The sequence below is a fragment of the Dunckerocampus dactyliophorus genome, chromosome 10 (assembly GCF_027744805.1).
Source record: "Dunckerocampus dactyliophorus isolate RoL2022-P2 chromosome 10, RoL_Ddac_1.1, whole genome shotgun sequence".
NCBI classification, from domain to species: Eukaryota; Metazoa; Chordata; class Actinopteri; order Syngnathiformes; family Syngnathidae; genus Dunckerocampus; species Dunckerocampus dactyliophorus.
In genome coordinates this window covers 5,932,270-5,955,900 of record NC_072828.1, presented here as the reverse complement: position 1 = coordinate 5,955,900, position 23,631 = coordinate 5,932,270, and the positions used below count along the sequence as shown (strand labels likewise).

The window sequence follows — 23,631 nt, the reverse complement described above, 5'->3', positions numbered from 1 at the left end:
TCAAAGTGGCCCTTCCATCCTTTCATTTTTCACTAAGTGGCCTTTGCTGGAAAATGTTGGGACACCTCTGTGATAAGCAGTATAAACAGTATGAACACAGCAAAACAGGATACGTTGCTGCTTATCCTCCACATTATTGTACTGTACTGTTCTCTTTGTATATTAACTTGTGTAAATTTACTTTGTATTTACTTCTGTTTGTATTCATTATTTGTAAATGTGAAAATCTTGTTCATATGTTGTATTGTTTTTTTATTTACTTGAGTGAGTGCTGTGTACCACGTTTTCCTCTTTTTGGGTGTTTTTTGGAGTATTTTCTTTTTTCTCGCTCTATAATGCAATGCGTTGTTTATTACTGTAGCGAACGAACGCCTTATGGAGGCAGTGACGTCACCAGTCGTCAGCGACCACCGGTTGCTATGGAGCAAGACTACTACGAGAGACATTTTGGGACATTCGAACCCCCACCAACTCGACCCCTCCTTGATGTGACGTCAAAAGCAGCGCCACATCGTGATTCGCTCGTGCGCCTCTTCTATACTTATTGCGGGGAGTTTTCGGGCGGAGTCGGTCTCTACGAGAGAGAGCGAGAGCGAGAGAGCGAGAGAGCGATCGTGGAGGAGAGAGGAGGACTTGAAAAAAAGAGAGAGAGACCAGCTTGAAGTGGCGGTGCGGGCTCACAAAGTGTCCTTTTCGCAGCAGCAGTCGTCTCCTCCACAGCGCACAGAAGAGTCGGGGAGGGTTAAAGAAAAATAAAGAAGAAAAAGTTGGATCGTGCCCGGGAGTTGCCAACATGTCGGGGAATAATAAGGACAACGACGGCGGCTGGAGGAAATTTATGTGGAATTCCGAGAAGAAAGAGTTTCTGGGGCGAACCGGCGGCAGTTGGTGTGAGTGCTAGCCTAGCTTCTTATACTACTTCTACTAGCCTAGCTTCTTCTACTTCTTCTACTAACCTAGCTTCTTCTTCTTTTACGAGCTTAGCTTCTTCATATTCGAGGCCAGCTGCGTTTTCTTTGACGTAAACTTTTGAATGTCATGCTAGCCTTTTAAATATTTTTTTCATTTCACCTCCATTTTCTGGGGTGTTCGGATCAGTAAAGCAGCACCTGTTCGAGCTCAAGGCTGCGTCGTGACTTGTTTTGTTTTTTTATTCTGTTTGGTCCCCCCCACCCCCCACACAAACTCCCCCTGGTCGTTTTTTGCATACATAATTGCACACCAATCGAAATAAAGCCACTTATTTGAAGAAGTTAACTTATACCCTTTGAAAGGCGATTATTTTGAAGCGAGACTGTGTTAGATTTAACGTTAGTAACGAGGAAGAAAAGGCGTCGTCGCTATGAGCTCATTGATTTGAAATCAGCAGCGATACCAAATGGAAAAGGTCACCCCTGAAGGACAGGCTTCTGAGCCGGGCCGGGACTTTTTCCACTTGAGCCGATGGTGAAAGTTGTTTCGTAGGGAGTTCAAATCCCTCCTCCAGCTGTACGCCACATGAGAAAAGCCTGACATTGATCCGCTGCTCTGCAATAATTACCGTCTTTTCCGGGCCTGGTTCTGTTCTTGATGGCCGCCTTTCACTAAAATATCACTTTTGACATCCCTCAGTAGTTTGTGAAATTCTAGCCTAATGCGTCGGAGCTTGTGGTTGACGAGAAGCCCAGCGAGTTGCATGTTAATCATATTTTCATCTATTGGAAACGGTGCTGCCGAACAGATCACGACTCACATGTATCTCAAGGGCCGCCCCCCTCCACCGAACACAGTGGCTTCTTTTTCCTCTTCTAGTCAGAAGAGGAAGCATCGCTCTTTACCGTGTATTTGCCACCCCACATGTACACAGTTTGTATTTAGTAGCCACAAACGTGACACTGAACGCAACAGGTTTGCCCCTGAACGCACCACGAAGTGCGGCAGACGCGCGGGGATACAGCGACATCAAAGCAAGATGGATGTTGTCGTTTTTCGTTTTTAAAATGACGACTGAAAGACACTGGCTGCTGCTGTTGAACGTAGACAGACTGTCATGAACGCACCACAAGCAGGGCAAGGCTGGGGTTTGTGTGTGTCTGTGTGTACGAGTATGAATGTGGTGATGGCTTGTTCACCACACACTGCTGCTGCAGTCTGTCGAGGGGGAGGGGCTTTTCCATTTGAGTTGTTCCAGGTTGTTGTCGTGCCTGTTCCAGTGCTAGGTAAACACTGGTGACAACTTGTTAAGTGCACATTTACCTGAGAACCACACAGTTAAAAGTGTACATTTTTGTTTCTTTTCTTTCATTTCTTAAAAGCGACCCCAGTCACGTTGTTTGCAGTAACAGGCGTAGCGACAGCAATGTGTCTCTGGGTTTACAGCTTCGAACACTGACACAAGCACATTCACACGCACAGTATAGCTTAGCTTAAGGAAAACTTCAAATAATGAACACACCCATAAAAAGCCTTGATACCATTTTTGATACTCTAAACCACAGGTGTCAAACACAAGGCCCGGGGGCCAGATGTGGCCCGCCACATCATTTTATGTGGCCTGCGAAACCTCGGGAATAATGCATGTCAATAATGCACTTCACCTTTGTCCTTTTAATTTTGTATTTGATCCGTCATTTTGACAGAAATTTTGTTACTGCATGCGGTTCTTCTAAACGTCAGTATTGTCTAATCATGCAGCAAGATATTCCACGCATTTTTCAAAAACAAATACTTGAATGTCTGCTTGTCACCATGACATTGTCAATTCACTTCTCATTTCAAAGCAAGTTATCCATCAATTTGTTAGTACAAATATAATAATCAAATGCTTGGGCAATTGTGTAATAATATCATGAGGTTATATTCATGTTTATATTCATATATACTGACAGTTACAAGTGGCCCTCTGAGGGCAGCCGTAACTGCGATGTGGCCCTCATTGAAAATGAGTTTGACACTCCTGCTCTAAACCCAATAACACACCTCTCACAGTAATTAAACATTTTAAATTAAGGTTTACACACACTGTTGTGCAGTTACACAACATCACGCCTTGTCAAAGCATCTTTCTGCTGGAAAAAGTGAATTGGGTTGTGAGCCAGCATCCTGTGCTGGATTTGTAACTACAGTAGAGTAATCATTCAACAGTATAGTTAATTGTGCTTAATTGCTTCCAGACCCGACCGTGATAAGTGAATTTCTTATTTAGAAATGGAATATTTTCATAGCGCATAGAAAACCTGTTTATGCCCTTTTTAATATGCCTTTTAACATTATTAGAGCCCTCTAGACAGGAAATAACACCCCTACAGTCATGTTTACACTCTTTTTTTACACAATATAGTAGACATAATAAGAGAAAATAATATGCATGCTCGTGTTTTCTTATAAATGTGTTCCCTAACGGAGCTGAATTGGGGGATGGACAGGAAGAGACGTCGAGTTGAGTTTTAGCTTGGCATGGGTTAGAGCTGCAACAGTATCTTGTGTTAGGGATTATTGTGCCTGTTGTGAGATCATTCTAACCTGCAATGTCTGTTGTTACAGCAATCAAATTTGGTGCTTGTGTGTCTCACCCAACATTACAGTAACATTACTGACACCGAGTGACCAGTGTAGAATACTACATATTAGGGATGCTCCGATCGATCAGATACCGATCAGTATCGGACGATTTCCATGAAAAAGCATGTGATCGGCATATGCCGATAAATGACTTTCAATGCCGGTCACGCAAGCCGATTGCCAGTGGCTCGTACTATTATCAGCCTGTAGCGGTCCGTGCGGTGAAGTGTAGTGTCTTGCTCTAACTAACATCTTAGGTAGCGTCCTGCGCCCACTTTCTGTCACACTGCAGAGGTGTGCCACAATAAAAACAAACATGTCTGCCGTGTGGAACTTAACTGCCAAGACATGCCCTGAAAACCATCTTGCTGGGGTAGCATGTTAAAAAGCTTTAATACGGCATTTGAAGAATAAACACTTGACGGAGTATGGTGAATTTTCGAGGCTCACGGTGTGATCATCAGTCAAACGGCAGGTAACAGCCAAAATGCTGGATAACACTCGCCCATATTTGCGAAGCAAATAACCCGAAAAATAAGTGAATTCATCGGATGAGATGACCAGCCTTCGTTGGCGGTGGAAGACACCGGGTTCGCCGAACGCTCTCTCACTTGGAACCCACCTATGTGCTCCTGGAAGTCCTGCTAGGGCTGCACCAATGTACTCGATCTCACATCCTAAGTCTCTTTAAAGAAAGCGTCTCATCCTCTTAAGTTTCATGAGTGAAATATGTTCTCTTGAAAAAGTAAGTAAAATATGGTTTTGTCTAAATTAAGGTGATTTTATGGTTCCTTTTTTCACATCATCCAATAGGGGTGCAGCCAGGAATTCTGGGCCCCATGGGAAAAAAGAATAATGTACCCCCTTTGTTTAAATTAATTGATTACTAATATTTATTAGCAACTACTTATTTTTTTGGGCCCCCTGGCAGTTAGAAGACCTTAGAATTGTCCTGACTTTTCCCCCTAATACAGCACCCCTGGCCAATAGCTCTTCATAATATCATAAATACATTGAAAAATGTATAATTAATCCATGTGATTGGTATTGGTATCAGACGATTTCTCATGATGGATGATCAAAATCAGCAGCATAAAACCCTGATCGGAGCATCCCTGCATTGCAACATCTTTGACCGCATCTTTAGTCACTTTTATGCTTGAAAATGTTTCATTTAGGCAAAAAATACATACCATTTGCGTAAATATTGATTTGCATGATTTATGTAATAAATGTTATATATTTTTTCAAAAACGTGATCGTGAAGCCACAGCGACTACTCTTCTTTTCCCCTGCAGATAGAAATGCTGTTTAAGTTACCATTTAGTTTCCTGTATTTCCTACAGGGCAGCAATCTATTTATGGCGGTATGCTGTGGGGGGGAGGGGGATGGGGTTGACATCGTAGTCTAATGTGTGTAATTGACCATGTGCATGTCATTTTTCTGGACGCTGTGGGGGACAAAAAGTGAACAAAAAGAAAATGAAAAGCAAAACGCATACATCAAAAATCAACTTTCTTCTAGCCCCCCTTTTTGTGTTTTAGACGTGCTTTCATGTTATTCTCCAAAAGTGTCCAATAAGACCAGAAAAAGTCGCTCATTTGTCGCTACAGGGGTTTGAATACTCTTTAAAAATAGCAACATGGTTGCTAAGTTAGACTGATCCCTCCTGCTGCATCTTCTTATTCACTGGCAGAGCAGGTGTGTTAAGAAGCAGTGTTACGATGCCACCTACTGTAGGGAGTTGGGACGACAAGCTACAATGAGACTATCCCATTATCACGTGTTTATGAGCGAGGGTCAACAGGTAGGGCCAAATCTAATGAAATCACTGAATGTCCTTGTGACTTTTCTAGTAAGCATGGACAACGTGGCTTAGTTATGGCAAGTCTCATGTAAATGGAAAAGCTGGTAGAAGGTGTTATACAAATAATACAAGTATACATTGTATGTTTGTGTGAGCACGGCTAAAATGGCTGTGCAGATGGGGAGCCCACCGGTCACATGCTCCTGAGTAGTCGCAGTAGCACTGTACGATCTCCACTACTTCTCAGTCAACAGTCAGACCGGGGGGAGGGTGATGGTGGGTTGAACCTGTGCTCGGCCTGTCAAACTGGTTCCCTCAGAGGCTCAGCTTTGTAAGTGGCAGCGGAACGGGAAGGATGCCATGACAACAGGAAAGTGATCAGGGATGAGGATGAAAATGTGTGTGTGTGTGTGTGTGTGTGTGCGTGTGTGTGCGTGTGCGTGTGTGTGCGTGTGCGTGTGTGCTACAAACGTATAAGACCTCAAACTCCCAGTTTGTAATTTCAAGTTGCAGCAAGAGACTTTGCTCAAACTTGCTAGCCGTTTATTTTAAGCAAGACTCGCCCTAGAAGCCCAAAGGGGGACACCTGGTTAATGTAGTAAATATTGTTATAGTATTGCTACTACAACACTACTAAATGCAGCGTTTACCATACACTCATTCAAATACTGTACATTTTGACCACCACAAATAGATTGGCGCTACCTGTTTGCCCGTGTTCATAAACACTTTATAAGGCATCTCGTGTGCCGGAGAATAAGAAGATAGCCGGAGTGATCGCTGGTACAACTTGGTGTGTAATTAGACCCCACTAGATACTCTTGAGTGGCAAATCACGTGAAGACTTTGGTTGACTCGGACATGAAAGCACGTATTGCACTTCTCTGCAGGTGATGCTGTGGGCGACTCCCCCATCTAAAAGCACTCCCAGGTGGCTCTGTCTTGTTTGTGACATTTAAAAAAAGCGACAGAAGAAAGTTCACATACAGTTGTCCCTCGCTTCGACTCTTATCAGGGTTTTTCAAAAATATTAACCATGCTGTTTTGTGGTTGAATATGGTCTATCGGTAAAAAAACAGAATACTGAAGCAAATTGTATGTATTTTTTGCCCAAATGAAGCATTTTCAAGCACAAAAATGGTTAAATGAAGTAAAATACAAATATAAGGCATTCAGAAGACTCATTCAAAGACGTGATGATATGTACTTGTAGTATTCTACACTGGTTACGAGGTGACAGTAAATTATTAGTAACAAATTAATAAACAGTTTGATACTTCTGTACAGGCTGTAAATGAGCCAGATTCTAACATGTCTGCTCATTTTCATCTGTAGTCCACAGACAGGAAAATAAAAATGTGTTCATATAATATTGTGACTGTAATGTTGGGTGACAAACATAAGCACCAGACTTGATCGCGGGAACAACAGGCTTTTATTGCTTTAAGTTTGAGTGATTTCACAACACGCACAATAATCCCTAACAAAGGCTACTGTTGGCACACTCTGAACCTGTGATGTCACTACCTGTCCACACCACGCTCAGCTCCGCTAGCACCGGAACACATTTTCAGCTTTTCAGCACGAGTCTTATTTGTCACATTTTCTGTTATTATGTCTACTAAGGCGACTATATGTGCATGGCTCAGATCAAGGGTACCCAAGTGTTACATTTTGGGTAAAATTTCAAACTTGTGGATAGAGCTCGGTAATGTTATAAACACAAACTTCAAACATTGCAAAACACACACCCAACATACCAGAGCTCGAGACATCTTCCATTTCCCATAGCAACCCTCCGAAGTTCACTCTTTCTTAAATGTAATGCACATAACTCGGTGTCGACTTTATGCTGTTATCTCTGCATAGATTTGACTTTTGTTAGAAAAGTAACTTATATTTGAGAGAGTATCATAAAATGATGATTAATAATTTTAATTATATATATATATATAAATGAAAAAATCTTACCTTAGGCTTGACAATGGTTGTTAAACCGCCGATTGCTCATCGAATTGAATGATGCTGCTTGATGCTGCCAAGGTCGTGACTGAACGTACATTACGCTAACACAAAATGGCGGACACAACGAAACATTCCCCTGCTGAACGCGTATTTGGCGAATAACCGGCGGAAGGATACAAGTTTAGTTTGGCCCAAGAAGGCACTTTTTATTTTCAAATTCAATATTTAGTAGCAATACGCAATTTACGCTGTGAGCTCCAAGTGTACGTACATAACAGGCCGGACACGAAATTTAGGTGTGTTAGACTTTTGTTCAAATAATCTTATTTTACTCTTTTATACACAAAAAATCACTTTAGTTGCAGAGTTGAGTAATTATTCCATGAATATATACCATTGTAATCATCATGGGGTTTGTTTTTCCATGGAATTATGTTCTTCAAAATTTTCATCGGCAGGCGGACATGAAGGTAATGTACTTTTCACTAATTATTACACGACAGTTATTTTTTTTATACTGAGAATATTTGAATAAAACACATTAGAAACCAATTTCAGACATCATTCTTTAATTCTAAGTAGAAATCATGACAAAATTATCAGAGAAAATATTGAGGGAAAGGCTTCTTGAGAAGTCATCTGTACTTCTGTGAAGAAGGTGTCGGACGTTTCGCTCCTCATCCGAAGAGCTTCGTCAGCGAACTAATAAGTGCTGGTAGCCTAGGCCTTAAATACAGTAAGAGTGGGCGGAATTGTTGTGCCAACACCCTCCTTCTATTGGTTCCTTACACTAAGCCTGGGCGGAGTAGTGGTATAATCCTCTCCTGCTATTACTTGTAGCACCTCCGATCAAACCATCCACTACAACATAAACTAGGGGTTATTAGGACCCTCCAACATAGAGCGGAACAAATACCAACTAGTGCTGAGGGAAGGAAAATGGAGACACAACATGTCCAGAGAGCGCTCTCAACCTGTGGGTACCCGCGGTGGGCTTTTAACAAATGTCAAAAGAAGAGAGTAGGGAAAGAAACCCAAAAGCCCACAGAAGCAAAAAGGAGAGGAGTGGTAGTCCCTTATGTAGCGGGGGTCTCCGAAAAACTCCAGAGGATCTTATGGCAACACAAAATTCCTACCTATTTCAAACCAGTAAATACCCTGAGACAAAAATTAGTGCATCCTAAAGACAAGGCTCCAAACCAAAAACAGAGCAATGTGGTCTATTCCATCCACTGTAAAGATGAGGAATGCAAAGAGCACTACATTGGGGAAACTAAGCAAATGCTCCAAAAAAGGCTTTATCAACATCGCAGGGACAATTCTAGTGGTCCTCAATCAGCAGTACATCTACACCTTAAAGCAACCATTCACTCTTTTCAGGACAGCGAGGTAAAGATTTTGGCCAAAGAAAACAGATGGTTTGAAAGAGGAGTAAAGGAAGCTATTTTTGTCAAACAACAGAACCCATCATTGAATCGGAATGGTGGTTTGAGGTTTAATTTGGACCCTGTGTTCAGCAGGTTACTGAGACCAAAACCCACAGCTCTTAGTCTTGCAAATGAGGTGGAGCCAGGGCCGAGCCAGAACAATAGATGCTAACGAGCCAGTATCAGAGTCGTTCATACCCAACTCAGGGAGCGACACTTCCCTTTTATCGGAGGTGCTAATGGCAGGAGAGGATTAGACCACTACTCTGCCCAGGCTTAGTGTAAGGAACCAATAGAAGGAGGGTGTTGGCACACCAATTCCGCCCACTCTTACTGTATTTAAGGCCTAGGCTACCAGCACTTATTAGTTCGCTGACGAAGCTCTTAGGATGAGGAGCGAAACGTCCGACACCTTCTTCACAGAAGTACAGATGACGTCTCAAGAAGCCTTTTCCTCGATGGACAACTCCTGTACGACTGAGAGCCTACACAGACGCAGAGAAAATATTGTTAATTTCACAACGAAAGTAGACATGCTTTACATGTAACATTTCAATGTCCAAATATAGACACTTTTTTACAAAGTAGCCGTGCTAGTGCAAAATAAAAACATGAACAGGCTTAATTTATGGTTTGGTAAGCTTCCTCACTCTATAAACGTCAGAGTGATAGGGATAGTACACATTGTTAGAACAACAATTTCATATACTACTCAAGTGAAGTTGAAGACAGCAAAGGGTACCCTTGATCTGAGCCATGCACATAGGGGTGTTATTTTATGTGTAGAGGGCTCTAATCGTGTTAAAAAGTGTATTTACAAAGTCGTAAAAACAAGTTTTCTATGCTCTAAATATGAAAATATTCTATTTATACGGAAATTGACTTACCACGGTGGGGTCTGGAACCAATAAACCCTGATAAACAAGGGATGTCAAACCCCAAACATATTTTTTCACAAAATTGACAGAACAAATAATTTAGTAAAAAATATTGCGTGTGTTTGTGATTTTTCAAATTTTGTTTAGTAATAAAATTAATATATTTAAAAGTATAAATGTTAATAAATTCAAATTATAAATAAAAATATTTTTTTAAATCTAAAAACTAAAACAAAAATAAATGTATGTTACTGTTTTTCTGAAGATTTGTTTTGCTTTTCATGTTTTTCATGCGTCATGGCAAATTATGCAAATTAGATGAAGGCGTCATTACGTCATCCTACCGCCACCACAAACAGGTTGCAGCACAATGAGGTGTTATACTTCGGGAATCAGCTGAAACCTAAGTTCCACAGTTTTGTATGATTTATTTGCCTTTGTGACAAACCTTTCCATGTCACAAAATAACAACGCGCAAAGAGGCTGAAATTGACATCAGATGGTGTTTTACACGCAAAAGGCACGAAGAAAGTATTCAACAGTGTAGCACACGACACACACAGCTAGTGAGTGCACACTGAGTGCTGCTGCTGTGTGTGCACTCGCTCTCAGCCCCGCCTCTCCCCACTTGGACAAAGAGACTGAATGACAGGAGGGTTCACTCTCTCACTCATTCCACTGTAGAAGCAGTGCGCCCAGGTGTTGAGACAGATACACAGAGTGAACTCTCTTGTCATCCAGCTTGTCTGATAGAGAGAGAGAGAGGAGGAAAACAAACATGCATGCACATGTCAATATATGGAAGCTTGCAAAATTATCGACTCTGTTGTTATTTATGGTGCGTTTAATTGATTTCCTTATTACCGTTACAAGGCTGTTACCGTCACTGGTGGGAAAGGCGGTGCATTATTATGCATTGATATCTTCACGGCTGCCATCCACTCCCCAGCTTGCGCATACAGATGGGAACGTTCGTGAGCGAACCAGGTCTTTTGGACGGCTCTTTTTAAATGAACGATGAGAACCGATTCACAGATATTCTTATGCACAACCGACTCGCTTCGGGAAAGTCATATCTCTAAGCCACACATGAGAAATGGATGGCGGCATGGCAGTACATGCAATACTTCAACGTCGTTGATGTAAAAGACAAGAACATCCATGTGAAATGTGCAAGCATACTTTCTGTCCCACAGCAAAGTGTTTGTCCAAACAAGCAATACAAACGTGAAAGGTTTCAGCCTACACCAGAAGAACGTGAATAATGCGACTTAAAAGTGGGACTCTTGGCTTAAGCGGAACAACGAGCACTGTTTCCATGCCAAGTCTGTTCCCAGTAGCAACACTGGGGTGAGGTGGAGTGGGGGGTGTCTTTCTATGTGGAAGCTCGTGCCACTGGCAGGAATGAGCATGATTCATTCTCAACTTCTCTAAATAACCCACCCCCACACCCCCATCCCAGTCCGCAACAGGAGACCACTGGAAAAGGAGGAGCTCACCATAGTAGACGAGAAAGAGATCCTCACGACAGGAACAATTACCCCCCCACCCCCCTTTGGGATTGTCAGGAAGTCCTCTCGGGCTTGTGTTCTCATGATGTCCTTGATTAAAAACAGCTGTTTGGAAGTCGCAGATTCCTTTGAGAAAACGTGCTACTGTCCTATACATAGAACCTCCGACCAAGGCTTGCTGGTGGATGGTGTATGGTACGCTGCATTATGTACACAACATAGTTTTGTCTTAAATATCATCGCTGTCAAATGAATTTATACTGTTGACATGATAAGATTGTCTTATTTAGCATGTAGCTCAAGGCCATCCAAAGTGCAGCTATAGCTGTTTTTTTAATTCTAAAAATATTATTTAACAAAAAACAACCAAAAAACGTACAATGGCAACAATGGAAAAATCCTCAGTAATTTAATAAGAATAAAGTCCAAATATTATAGGGATAGTTTGGATTTTTTAACATGAAATTGTATGACATTCCCATCAGCAGTGTAGTGCATCAAAAGTGACTTACTCCCAAATGTATTACTCTTTTGAACACATATTGTTTGAGAAGCCAAACTCCTTACTTAAATGACCCAGCAACTCAGCGGAACTACGTTCGTCGTCATGGAAATCTGACCAGAACTAGACGTGCGGGACCAAGTGGAGGGGTAAGTCACTGTTGATGTAGTACCCTGCTGATGGGGACGTCATACAACTTCATGTCAAAAAATCCAATTTATACCTTTATAAGAGAAAGAAATTGTAACCTAACAAGGAAAATAACATTTTACGAGAAAAGTGGCATTATATTATGAGGAAAAGTAACGTCATTTTAGTAGCATATCAAAAAAAAGTTAGTCATAGCATTCTGAGAAACAAAACAAAGTTGCAATTTTTGGAAAGTAAAAAAGTTCTACTGTTATGTCAAAATATTATGGGAATAAAGTAAAAGTTGGAATTCTTGGAAAAGTAAAAAAAAAAAAAAGCAGAAATGGAAAAAATTATTTTTTGAGAATAAAGTCAGAATATTAAAGAGAAAAAAGTTGGAATCTAATGAGAACAAGTCGTAATTTTCCCAGAATGACCGCATAAAATGATGAGAAAAAATAACATTTTAGTAGGATGAAGTTTAAGTACTTTTTAAGGTTATAGCATTATGAGGAACAAACAAAATGAATAAAGTTGTAATTTTTTGTAAAATTACAGTTATGTTGTTAACAAGACTAAAGTAAAAATACTATGGGAACAAAGTCATAATTCCGAGAAGAAAATGTACAATAAGAAAGTTGGCAACTGTTGGAAAATAAAAAAGCAAGAATGGATAAAACAGCTGTAATTTTATGAGACTAAAGTCAAAATATTAAAGAGAAAAAAGTTGTAATCTAAAGAGAAAAAGTCGTAATTTTTGGAGAATAACGTAATGAGGGAAAAATGTCACTTTAGTAGCATAAAGTTGAAATATTAAAGATTTTTTTAAAGTCGTAACATTATAAGAAACATACAAAACGAAAAAAGTTAGTAATTTTTTGGAAATTAAAGTTATGTTAACGAGAATAAAGTTAAATATGAAAATAAACTAAAAGTTGAAATTGTTGGAAAATTAAAGAAAAACAAGATGGAATGGAAAACAGCTGTAATTTTACGAGAATCAAGTCAAAATATTAAAGAAGAAATTCGTTCTTATGAAGAAAAACATTTTACCAAACAGTTATATGATAAGCAAACAAAACAAAGTTCAAATTTTTGAAAAATTAGGTTGGGGAAAAAGTTTTAATATTATGGAAATAAAGTCATAATACAATGTTCCCTCGTTTATCGTGGGGCACAGGTTGCCGAAATAGCCTGTAATAAGTGAAATCTGTGAAGTAGCCAAATTTATTATGTTTGAATGCTGTAAAAGCCCTCACCATACACTTCAGACAGGCAATAATATTTTCTCACATTTCTCTTGTTTAAACACTCTCAAAAAAGTTAAAACCTTTGTTTGAATATTAATGACCAACCTACAGGTCGGACACAAGAAATTAAGTCACTCACTTGTATTTCACTCCTGTGACCGTGCCCTTTTGTCCTGCCGCCGTTCCGCTGTAATGTTTTAGTCCTCCTCCTCTGAACCGAAGATTTGTTTACAAGCTAGCAAGTAAGCTAGCGATGACACAGGAAACACGGCAGGGCAGCAAGAAGGAGATTGATTGACAATGGTCTACATCCAATCAGGACACACAAACCGATGGGCAGTGCAGACGGAAGACAGAGACACTCAACTTCCCACAATGCAATTCTTCTTAAAAGGGCCAGGCTCGGTCTGTAACAGTGTTCATACACTGTAATAAAAAAAAAGTACTAAAAAAATTATACAAAAGGTGAACCACGATAACACTGTATTACAAAAATAAAATTTACAAAGACTTAAGAAGAAAGTTGAAATATTTGGAAAATCTTAAAAAAAAACAGCAAAAATGAGGAAAAAAGAGTGAACTTACATCACAAAGCTGAGGGGCATTCTTTTCTTGAAATATATATAATTGCATCTTTTGATTTATTACTATCTGGCCCTTGCTGGAAAAGGCTTGGACACCCCTGCTGTATGATAACCGTCAGATAAAGAAGTTTTATCATCCAGTGACCCGTCTGCCATTTTGGCCGAATGTTGAAATGTGATGTCTTGACTTTTCTTCTCCTTCTTCCCCACAGTCAAAATCTTTTTGTTCTACATCATCTTCTACGGATGCTTGGCCGCCATCTTTGTCGGGACCATTCAGGTGATGCTGCTCACCTTGAGCGACTACAAGCCCACCTACCAGGACAGGGTGGCCCCCCCAGGTATGAAACGACACACCTCCTGTCCATCAAAGTGGCACCAAGGTCTCCTGTGCTTTGGAGCAGCATGATTTTTTTGGACCAGAGACAGCTTCAGCCATTTTGTCCTTCACTGCCTGTCACGTACACGCACGGGGGATCCTCACTGATGTTGTGTTGCCACAGCGGAGCTCTAATGCGTAGTAATCTTGTACGGGGAAACCAAGCAGCAGCAGCACACATTAGGGCCCGTCGGTGGTATTTTTAGCGGCCATTGCGAGCGGGTTGACTGTACCGCCTGTCAGTCTCGCACGACTGTTCATCGTCACAAAAGCAGCGACTTTACTTCCCAGCAGAGTGTACTGATAGAGGAAGGAAGCCAAGGGGAGTTCCAGAAACCTCCTCTCACACTGGGACTGTAAAGTTTCCATTGTGAAGGAGTCACACGTGAAAGTAGATGTGCAGGGGTGGGGGGCGTGTAAAATGCACACCTCTGCGTTTCTGTTTTCGCCAGATAGCAAAAGACGAGAGCGAGGAAGTGCTGTTAGCGGTGGTGCCCCCATGTTCACCTCACCTTCTTTCCTTTCGTCATCGCAGGTCTGTCGCACACTCCGCGCTCCGAAAAGTCGGAGATCTCCTTCAGCATGACGGACCAGAAGACCTACAAGACGTATGTGGACAGCACGGCCAACTTCCTAAGCATCTACGACGATGAAAAGCAGACCGACGAAATGAAATTTGAAGATTGTCCAGGCAAGTTGAAAAGTATCACTATAGCGGGGCCTTTGTGAGATGTGTAGTGAAGCCTAAACTTCCTTGATTGACTGATAAGTAAAATGTATCGATCGGAATAGAGGAGTTGTGTCGTCGCTAACTTAACGGCGCTGTACGTGTCTTTGAGTGCAAAATGGCCGAGACCGAACCAACGACGCCTCTACTGGCTGCAGCCAAGTAGTGCGCTTCCATTGCTTCCTGAATTCCACTCAGTCGAACCAATGCAGATTTTCACTATGCCAGCAGTATCACTATAGATCAGTAATAACGAGGGGTGTCACGAGATGAGACGATACATGAGATTGGGTCTATGAGAACAAGATGAGATTTTAACATTATTTTTAAGAAAAGTACAATGAAAAAAAAGACAATATAATACAATGTACTCATTTAATTTCTACTACGTTATCTTGTATTGCTCCTCATGAGGCTACAGTCTTCTGCACTGTGTGTGTATGCTACCAGCCCTGCTTCCACCCACACAGAGACTGTATGACTGAGAAGAGGGCTCACTCTGTTCATGCCATTGTTCTACGGAACAAACGCACCAAGGTGCTGAAACCAATGCAAAGAGTGAACCCTCCTGCTGCCTGTTTGGAGGCGGGAGGCGAGGAAAGCAGACATGCATACACATGGCAATATATTGAGGCCAGCAAAATTAATCCAATTGATTTTCATTTATTGTGTGATTAATTTATTGTTGTACCGGGCCAAGTGCCCACGAGACTTTGTTTTTCTGAACGAGAAATCCTAATAATAACTTTATGAAAGGTCCCCCTCACTATATCGCGTTTTTTTCAAAGAATAATTAATAAATGATCACTGTTTCACAGTTGACTATGGCCTATTATTCGTCAAAAATATTGAAGACGTTATATGTAGTATTCTGGTCACCATGCATCAATAAGTTTATGAGACATGACGTTAGATTACATTTCACACTGCATAGAGACCGGCTACTGAGCCAGCAGAGCCGAGCCAACATGCCATAGACCGAATGAAAAAGGTTCTCCTCTCGTTCCGTGTGGAAGTGGTATGTTTTTGTCTTTGTCCTCCTTCCCCACTCAGTTTGAAATATAGAATAAGCAAATTGGAGAGTCTAACTGGTTAGCTCGGTAACTTGCCACACTAGCGCCGGCCGTCTGTTAAGTCCCTGCAGTGATCCTGCAGCCTGAGCAATGTGCTGTAAACAAACAATAATGGGAGTGTAAAAATTACTATTGGGGTGTTATTTCATCTCTACAGGGCTTTAATGTTAAATCATGTTAAAACCCATTTTTAGAAAGTCAGAAAAAGGTTGTCTATGCTCCAACTACAAAAATATTCCATGCGCAAATTCATTTTATTGGGTCTGGAATCCCCGCAATAAACGAGGGTTTACTGTAGTGTACCTCCGGGTGTCCAACCTTTTCCCACACATTGTGAAAAATGAACGGATGCAAGGGCAACTTGGATATTTTGTAAAGCATATGCTATGAAGTTCTATTTCATCTTTGTTGCATAGGTGAAAAAGCCAGATACGATCACCTTTGTGCTTTTTTTTTTCTTTTCCCTCATTTTTTCTGTTTCATTTTTTTTCTGTTGTTTCAAATATTTTAACTTTCTTTTTAAATAATCTTTGTACATTTTCTTGTCATAATAGTACAACTTTATTCACATAAATCTTTTGTTTTGACTTTATTCCCATATTAGAACTTTTTGCCCCAGCATAATTCTCCAACTTTTTTTCTTTTTTTCATAATAGACTTAAAAAAAGGAAATTTTTTCATTTATATTTTTTTCAAACTGATAGCTTTAACTTTCTGCTTCTCAAGACTATATGATACCGACATCTTTTTTCTGTCTACTTTTTTATTATTTAGATTTGACTAGTTTGTGCACACCTGGAGGTAAAAAGGACTGGAACAAAGTTGGATTTCATCAACTGTACCTGTTACTTTGTCCTAATCAAATATCATGACGTTACTGCTGCAACATCACTACTACCAGGAGAACCAGACTATAGAGCAGGAGGAGCCACATGGTATGGCCCAGCAAGGTGCACTGTATTCAGGCACGCGCTCCGAACACCCGTGTCGTCGTAGCAATGCTGCCTTTCAGGTGTCTGATAAGTTTTTTGGTGTGCTCGATGGGGTTCCCCTCAGAGCATTTGGTACAAGCAGCATGCGAAACGGTAGGCCGTTAACATCACAGGCCATCACCCGTAGGCCTGTCACGATAATAGATACATTGGTTAATCGAACAATAAAAAAAAACAGGTCGATAATTAAGACGCCCTGGATGAATTGACATGTGCATGTATGCGTATGTCTTCCATCTGCTCGTTTCTCTGTACCACACGGGCTGGATGAGAAGAGGGTTCACTCTGCATCTGTCTGTGCACATTGGTTGTATAGTGGAATGAACAGAGAGAGTGAACCCTCTTGTCCTCTCATTCAGCCTCTTTGTGGAGGCGGGGCTACTGGTGAGTGGATACAGAGCACAGTGTGTTAGCAGTTAGCTGCGTGAGCCAGCGTACGCTAGCATGAACAAAGGCACAAAAGCGATGATTTTTAAGGCGAACGCCACATCCCCAGTGTTGGGAATATTTCTGTTCGATGAACCGATAATGTCGCATTTGTTCGAAAGTAGTGACGAGGAAAAAGGGGAACACGACCAACTTGCGCCGAGAGACAAAGCGGCGAAAACGATCCTTGTAGTCCTGCGGAACATTATGTGGGAACCGCAGCACCTCGGGAGAAAGTGCCAGCCAGGCTTTGAGCTTACACAAAGACGCCGTGGGTCTACGTCTTCCTGGGAACTTTGGCACGTCAGCCAGGTTCTCCTGTTTCGCACAAGCGGTCACAATGTCCTGGATTTGAAGTCATTCCTGACGACCATACAACTGCAGAGAGTTGATGGTGCTCACAACAAACGATATAAGAAAGACAAAACCAATCACAGTGAGCTGAGGGAAGCGGCGAGCAAGACACGCCGGCGTAAATAATGCCCTACAATTAATGAAAAAATGATATCAGAGTATTGATGATCATTTGTAGCACAATTATCGACCAGCAAAATGTGTTATTGTGACAGGCCTACTCACCCGCACAGTACGGGTAATCTCGCCGCATTAGAGCGGGTTTTTTAAATTATTGGTTATCTGAGTTGAGGTATGATGTCATAATTCCCTGATATCAGTTATTATCGTGAACCCCTATTTAAAATGACATTTTTCCTCACAACGTTGACTTTATTCTTGTAAAATTACTGCTGATTTGTACTGTTTTTTTTTTATGTATATAATAGATAAATATACTTCAACTATGCTACTAAAATGAGGTTTTTTCCTCATAATGTGGACATTTTTCTCGTAAAATTCTGACGTTATCTCATTAGATTACAACTTTTTTTCTCTTAAAATTTGGACTTGATCATGTAAAATTACTGCTCATTTTTCTGTTTTGATGTTTTTTTTTAATTGTTAAATTAATTTATAAAATTAATTAAATTAATTAATACAAAAACCAGCTGCAGGCTGCAAGTGGCCCGCAGGCATCACTTTAGACACGCTGTAACATGCATAAGAAGCTCGATATGACATACAACCACGTAACAATGAAGAGTGGGACACAAACGTTAGCAACACTAGCGCTAACAGTACATTTTAACATCAACCTCATACCGGGTTAGCATATTTGCTGAGGAAAAACTAATCAAGCTACAGTTGCACAAAATAGTTCCATTTTAAGATGTGTAGCGAAGCCTTCTCTGATGCAAACTGCATATACAGGACTACTGTTCATAAACATATCTGGAGACATATTGCTATTGGAATGTCATTAGGACCTATTTGCATAATAGGGGACCCTTACGTGTTGTAATGAATCAATGAAGGAAAGTAGTGTCGTTGTAACGTAAGCACATTGTACATGGTGTGTTAACGCACCTCTCCTCACGACCTTCTCCAGCGACACCTGACAAGTACAAGGACCGCGACAGCACCCAAGGTCAGTGCCACGCCTGCCGCTTCAGCAGGTCCTGGCTGGGCGTGTGCTCCGGCGAGTCCGACAAGACCTTCGGCTTCAAGGATGGAAAGCCGTGCATCATCGTCAAGCTCAACAGGATCGTCAACTTCCGGCCCAAGGTGAGTAGACTGTTCAGACCCATCCATCCATCCATTTTCTATACCGCTTCTTCCTCATTAGGGTCGCGGGGGTATGCTGGAGCCTATCCCAGCTGACTTCGGGCGACAGGCGGGGTACACCCTGGACTGGTCGCCAGCCAATGGCAGGGCACATATAGACAAACAAGCATTCACGCTCACATTCATACCTATGGACAATTTACTGCATGTTTTTGGAATGTGGGAGGAAGCCGGAGTACCCGGAGAAAACCCACACACACACGGGGAGAACATGCAAACTCCACACAGAAATGCCCAGGGGAGAATCGAACCCAGGTCTTCCCGATCTCCAAGCTGTTACTGTGTTGGCCAACGTGCTAACCACTAGACCACCGTGCTCAGACCCAAATTATACTATTTAATAAATCATGTTGTTCTTTTGTTGAATACTATTATTAGTTGTTTTAGTTGTTTTTTTTTTTTTTAAAAAGCATATTTACGCAAATGTTACCTATTTGAAATGAACAAAAATGAAAACATAAAGCATTGAAAAGACACATTCAAAGACTTGGGTGAAATGTAGTAATCATAGGTGTCAGTGGTGTTCAAGCACCAGACTTGATTGCCGGGAAAAAACAGGCTTTTATTGCAGGATTGAGTGATCTCACAACGGGCACAGTACTCTCTAATAAAAAGACGCGTTACCCACACAAAGCTGAAACTCAAACTCTGAACCTCAAAGTTAAATCCTTGTCCACCTCCCTTACAGATCCCGTAGGGTACACATTTATCGTAGATCCATCCATCCATCCATTTTCTATGCTGCTTATCCTCAGAAGGGTATGCTGGAGCCTTTCCCAGCTGACTTGGGACGAGAGGCGGTGTACACCCTGGACAGGGTGCCAGCCAATCGCAGGGCACACATAGACATTTATAGACAGGCACGATGTCTTTTTTTTTTTAAACCGATACTGATAACTTTCGGCTTCTCAAAACTGTGCCTGTTAATTTGTCCTAATCAAATATCATGACGGCCGCACGGTGGTCTCGTGGTTAGCACGTTGGCCACACAGTCACAGTCTGGAGATCGGGAAGACCTGGGTTCGATTCTCCGTTGGGTATTTATGTGTGGAGTTTGCATGTTCTCCCCGTGTGTGTGTGGGTTTCCTCCCACAGTCCAAAAACATGCATGTTAGGTTAATTGGAGACTCTAAATTGTCCATAGGTATGAATGTGAGTGGGAATGCTTGTTTGTCTATATGTGCCCTGCCATTGGCTGGCCACCAGTCCAGGGTGTACCCCGCCTCTTGCCCGAAGTCAGCTGAGATAGGCTCCAGCATACTGCCGACACCCTAAACAGGAGAAGCGGCATAGAAAATGAGAAAATGGATGGATGGAAATATCATGACATCACTACCATCAGGAGAACCAGAGTATAGAGCGGAGTGAGCCACCTGCAAGGTGCTCTGTATTCAAGAGGCACACGCTCCAAGCAGCCGGTGGGACGCTACCGAGGTCTCTTTAGCACTTGGAAAAAGCACTTTTCAAAAGGTGTCATAGTGATGCTGATAAAAAAAAAAAAGAAATTTTGTGGGGGCGCTCGATGGGGGTTCCCCTCATCGCGGAGCATTTGGTACCACACGAAATGTCTTCCTCGGGGGAGCTCAGGGGAAGTTACGACAGAGCGTTATAACACCCAGGTGGGAGAAAAAAAGGAGTGCTTGATTTGCTCACCCGCAAAGTACGGGTAACCTCGCCTTATTGGAGCTTTTTTTAAAATTATGGGTTATCTGAGCTTTTTGTTATCGGATTTATCGGTATGATGTCATAATTCCCTCATAATTATCGTGTACCTAATTTATAGTAGTACACACAAGTGTGAGTCTTAAACTATATTGGGTAATAGGAGTGTAAAGGTGATATAGGGGTGTTAGTTCATGCCTAGAGGGCTCTAATAATGCTAAAGAGATTGTAAACAGGTTTTCTATGTTCTAACTAAGAAAATATATTCACTTATCAAAGTCTGGTCTGGAACCAATTAACTGTGATAAATGCGTGATTATCACTGTTTCATATGCAGTTGAGTTGAGCTGTGTCGTGTGATGGAAGCACATTTTGTAATTTGTGCTTTTCAGCTTTGAGTTTGAGGGAACTGAAACTGGTTTGAAAGAAATTCCGGGAAAAAAAATCGGAATTGAGGTTGCAAACAGGAAGTACAATTCCAATTCCAATCCAAGGAAGCAGAATTGAAGCTCCAATTGATAATATCGGTGTGTTCCACAATCATGCTTGACAGCATATTCCATATATGACTGTTGAACATATTTAGCAGAAATATTATTACTACACATGACATTTTATTACATACAGCCAATGTTAATGACAATTAAGAATAAATACATCCTCCATGATAAAACACATTCATTTGATTTTATTAGAACTTTCAAATTCTGGAAAATGGTGGAAAAATACCAGAATGCTTCCTAGTATTCAAAATGGAGGCAATTAGTGTTGAAAGTATGGTATTTCAGCCAAAACCTTACTTAAACGTGACAAATTCTTCCTATTACTTGAGGAATTTCTCTTTCCCTGCGATGACGTTAATTCCACTTCCTGTAATTCCAATTCAACATCCTGTGAGGTGGAGCCAATTCAAATTGTGTTTTCAAAGTGATGTTTTTGGATATGTGGTCATTAATTGTTGCCATGTTAAACTTGGGAAATTAAATGATATGCAAATGAGTGTGTTTGGCCATCCATTGTCTAATAGTCTGTCCTGTTTCTTATTTTAGGCTCCAGATAATGATTCGCTAGCAGCGGACATCAAGGCCAAAGCAAACAACGCCATCCCCATTTTCTGCAAGAACAAGGTTGACTCTCGACAGATGTTTAAGACAGGGGTGTCCGAGGGCCATATATTGAAAGATGAGAGTATATAGATATTCTCGACATTATTTTCCAAAAATGACAACTTTATTCATTGTTTTGTCTGTCTTTAACTTTAAAAAATATAGATCTATTTTTCTTCATATTTTGATTTAATGCTACTGTACTACAGTGATGTTATTTTTCCTCAAAACAGTAAAATGTTTATTTTTGTAAAATTGCGATTTTTTTTTTCTGGTTAGATTACAACTTTTTCTCATGATATTGTCACTTGTAGCATTGCTGCTGATTTTTCCATTTTTGCTGCTTTTTAAAATTTTATTTTTAGAATGTGCTGCGGGACCGTTAAAAAAACAACAAAAAACAGCCACGCGCCGCGCATTGGACACCCCTGTTTTAAGATTTTGCTGCACTTTGAGAGGTTTTAATTTGCCCTTTCCTTTTTTCATCTTTGAAGAGAGAGGAGGACGCCAGCAAGATCCAAGAAATCAAGTACTTTGGCTTCAACGGGAGCTTCCCCCTCCACTACTACCCCTACTATGGCAAGCTGCTGCACCCCCAGTACCTGCAGCCCCTGGTGGCCATCAAGTTCAACGTAACCCTCAACCAGGAGGTGCGCATCGAGTGCAAGGCGTACGGCGCCAACATCAACTACAGCGACAAAGACCGATATCAAGGACGATTTGACATCAAGCTCACCGTCAACTCGTGACCTCGGTTGTGATCAGCGCACCGGCGCTTTAAAAATAAAGTTTAAAAAAACCAACAAAAAAAGGCAAAAGCAACTCCAATGTAGAGTCTATTGAGATAGTAGAAAAAAACGACAAAAAACACCACTAGTCTTTGAAGATTCATACTATACAGGACCTCCACTTAAATCTGTGTGCTTCACACTAGGCTTCTGTGTGTGTGTTGAGGCTTAGAACGTAGTAGCAATAGCGACATATTTATTCTACTGTACATGAATATTCCTTGAGCCATGGATTATTGTCAAAACTGCAATTCCACTACTACTGACGTGTAGCGAGACGTGTTTGTGTCTTGTAATCTCTTCTTGTCTTGTCCGCTTTCAGTGCTCCCAGCGTGCGTGCGTGCGTGCGTGCGTGTATGTGTGTCAATGTGCTCCGACTAACTGAAATACTAGCGTGGTACAAAACCTCTTTAGGAAACGCTCGACACGATCAATTTGACTGTGGGAAGGATCCGTTTGTACGCCTTTTATTCCTTTGTCGTTCTTTTCGTAGTTTGTAGTCGGGTTGAAGCGGGCGTGGCCCACTCTTGAATGTTTTAGCCATTTTCATGGTGGAAGAATTTTATATTTATGCAGTTGTACATTTTTTTTCTCACTCTAAAAAGTGTCATGTTTCAATCCGATACCAAAGTCGCTGGTGAAAAGTTGAAAGAATCCGAGGCAATGCAGTATCCCGTGTTAGCAGATGTTCAGTTGCTGTGAAAAGAATTTCATGTTGGGGGAAAAAAAACCCCATCAGAACACTTTGTCCAGAGTCGTCTTGTTACTTTATTTAATCTGGCTGAAACAATAAAACAAAACACAAAGATGAGGTCTGACGCGTGTGTTTGTGGTCACCCATCCAAGATCTTGAAGAAGTACTGCACCTGTGGAAAAGACACACGAGCCCGGTCGGACTAACCGTGAACAAGGAGGCTTTATGTCTTGATCAGCTGGATGGGTCAACAGTACACAGCCACCAGCCTCTCCCTCCCCCCGGCAACCTAAACAAAGCTTTTGTTTCAAATCCCTCTCGCCATTCTTGTGTTCCCGTCACACCGTGAGAGATCTGATGCGAGCCCGACCCACGCTTCGGTCACGAGACATGTCTGAAAGGCCCATTTGCACAGAGGCTGGGACAGGATGCCTGCAAATATTCCCATTGAGGTCGTTCTCTGAGCATTGAATCCATTGAAACCGGTCTTAGAAAAACCTTTCGCCTCTC

General features: G+C 41.4%; 2 protein-coding genes across 2 annotated transcripts in view; one reads left to right on the top strand and one right to left on the bottom strand.

The window, feature by feature from the left end:
* The first annotated feature begins 593 nt into the window (after positions 1-593).
* atp1b1a (ATPase Na+/K+ transporting subunit beta 1a) lies at positions 594-23,233 on the top strand. Its single transcript, XM_054788696.1, has 6 exons — positions 594-890; positions 13,807-13,935; positions 14,509-14,664; positions 18,636-18,811; positions 21,583-21,660; positions 22,134-23,233. Exons 1-6 carry the CDS (start codon positions 794-796, stop codon positions 22,386-22,388), a joined length of 891 nt encoding a protein of 296 aa, XP_054644671.1. The 5' UTR covers positions 594-793; the 3' UTR covers positions 22,389-23,233.
* The window catches only part of nme7 (NME/NM23 family member 7), a 35,915-nt gene continuing 31,442 nt past the window's right edge, over positions 19,159-23,631 (bottom strand). The window contains exon 12 of the mRNA XM_054788695.1: positions 19,159-23,293. Within this exon, the coding sequence (XP_054644670.1) occupies positions 23,261-23,293 (33 nt within the window). The 3' untranslated portion in view covers positions 19,159-23,260. The remainder of the gene's footprint in view (positions 23,294-23,631) is intronic.

Coding starts and splice junctions, on each gene's coding strand:
- atp1b1a (XM_054788696.1), top strand. CDS start 794: ATGTCGGGGAATAATAAGGACAACGACGGCGGCTGGAGGAAATTTATG. Junction 891..13,806: donor GCGAACCGGCGGCAGTTGGT/GTGAGTGCTAGC, acceptor TCTTCCCCACAG/TCAAAATCTTTTTGTTCTAC. Junction 18,812..21,582: donor TCGTCAACTTCCGGCCCAAG/GTGAGTAGACTG, acceptor TTCTTATTTTAG/GCTCCAGATAATGATTCGCT.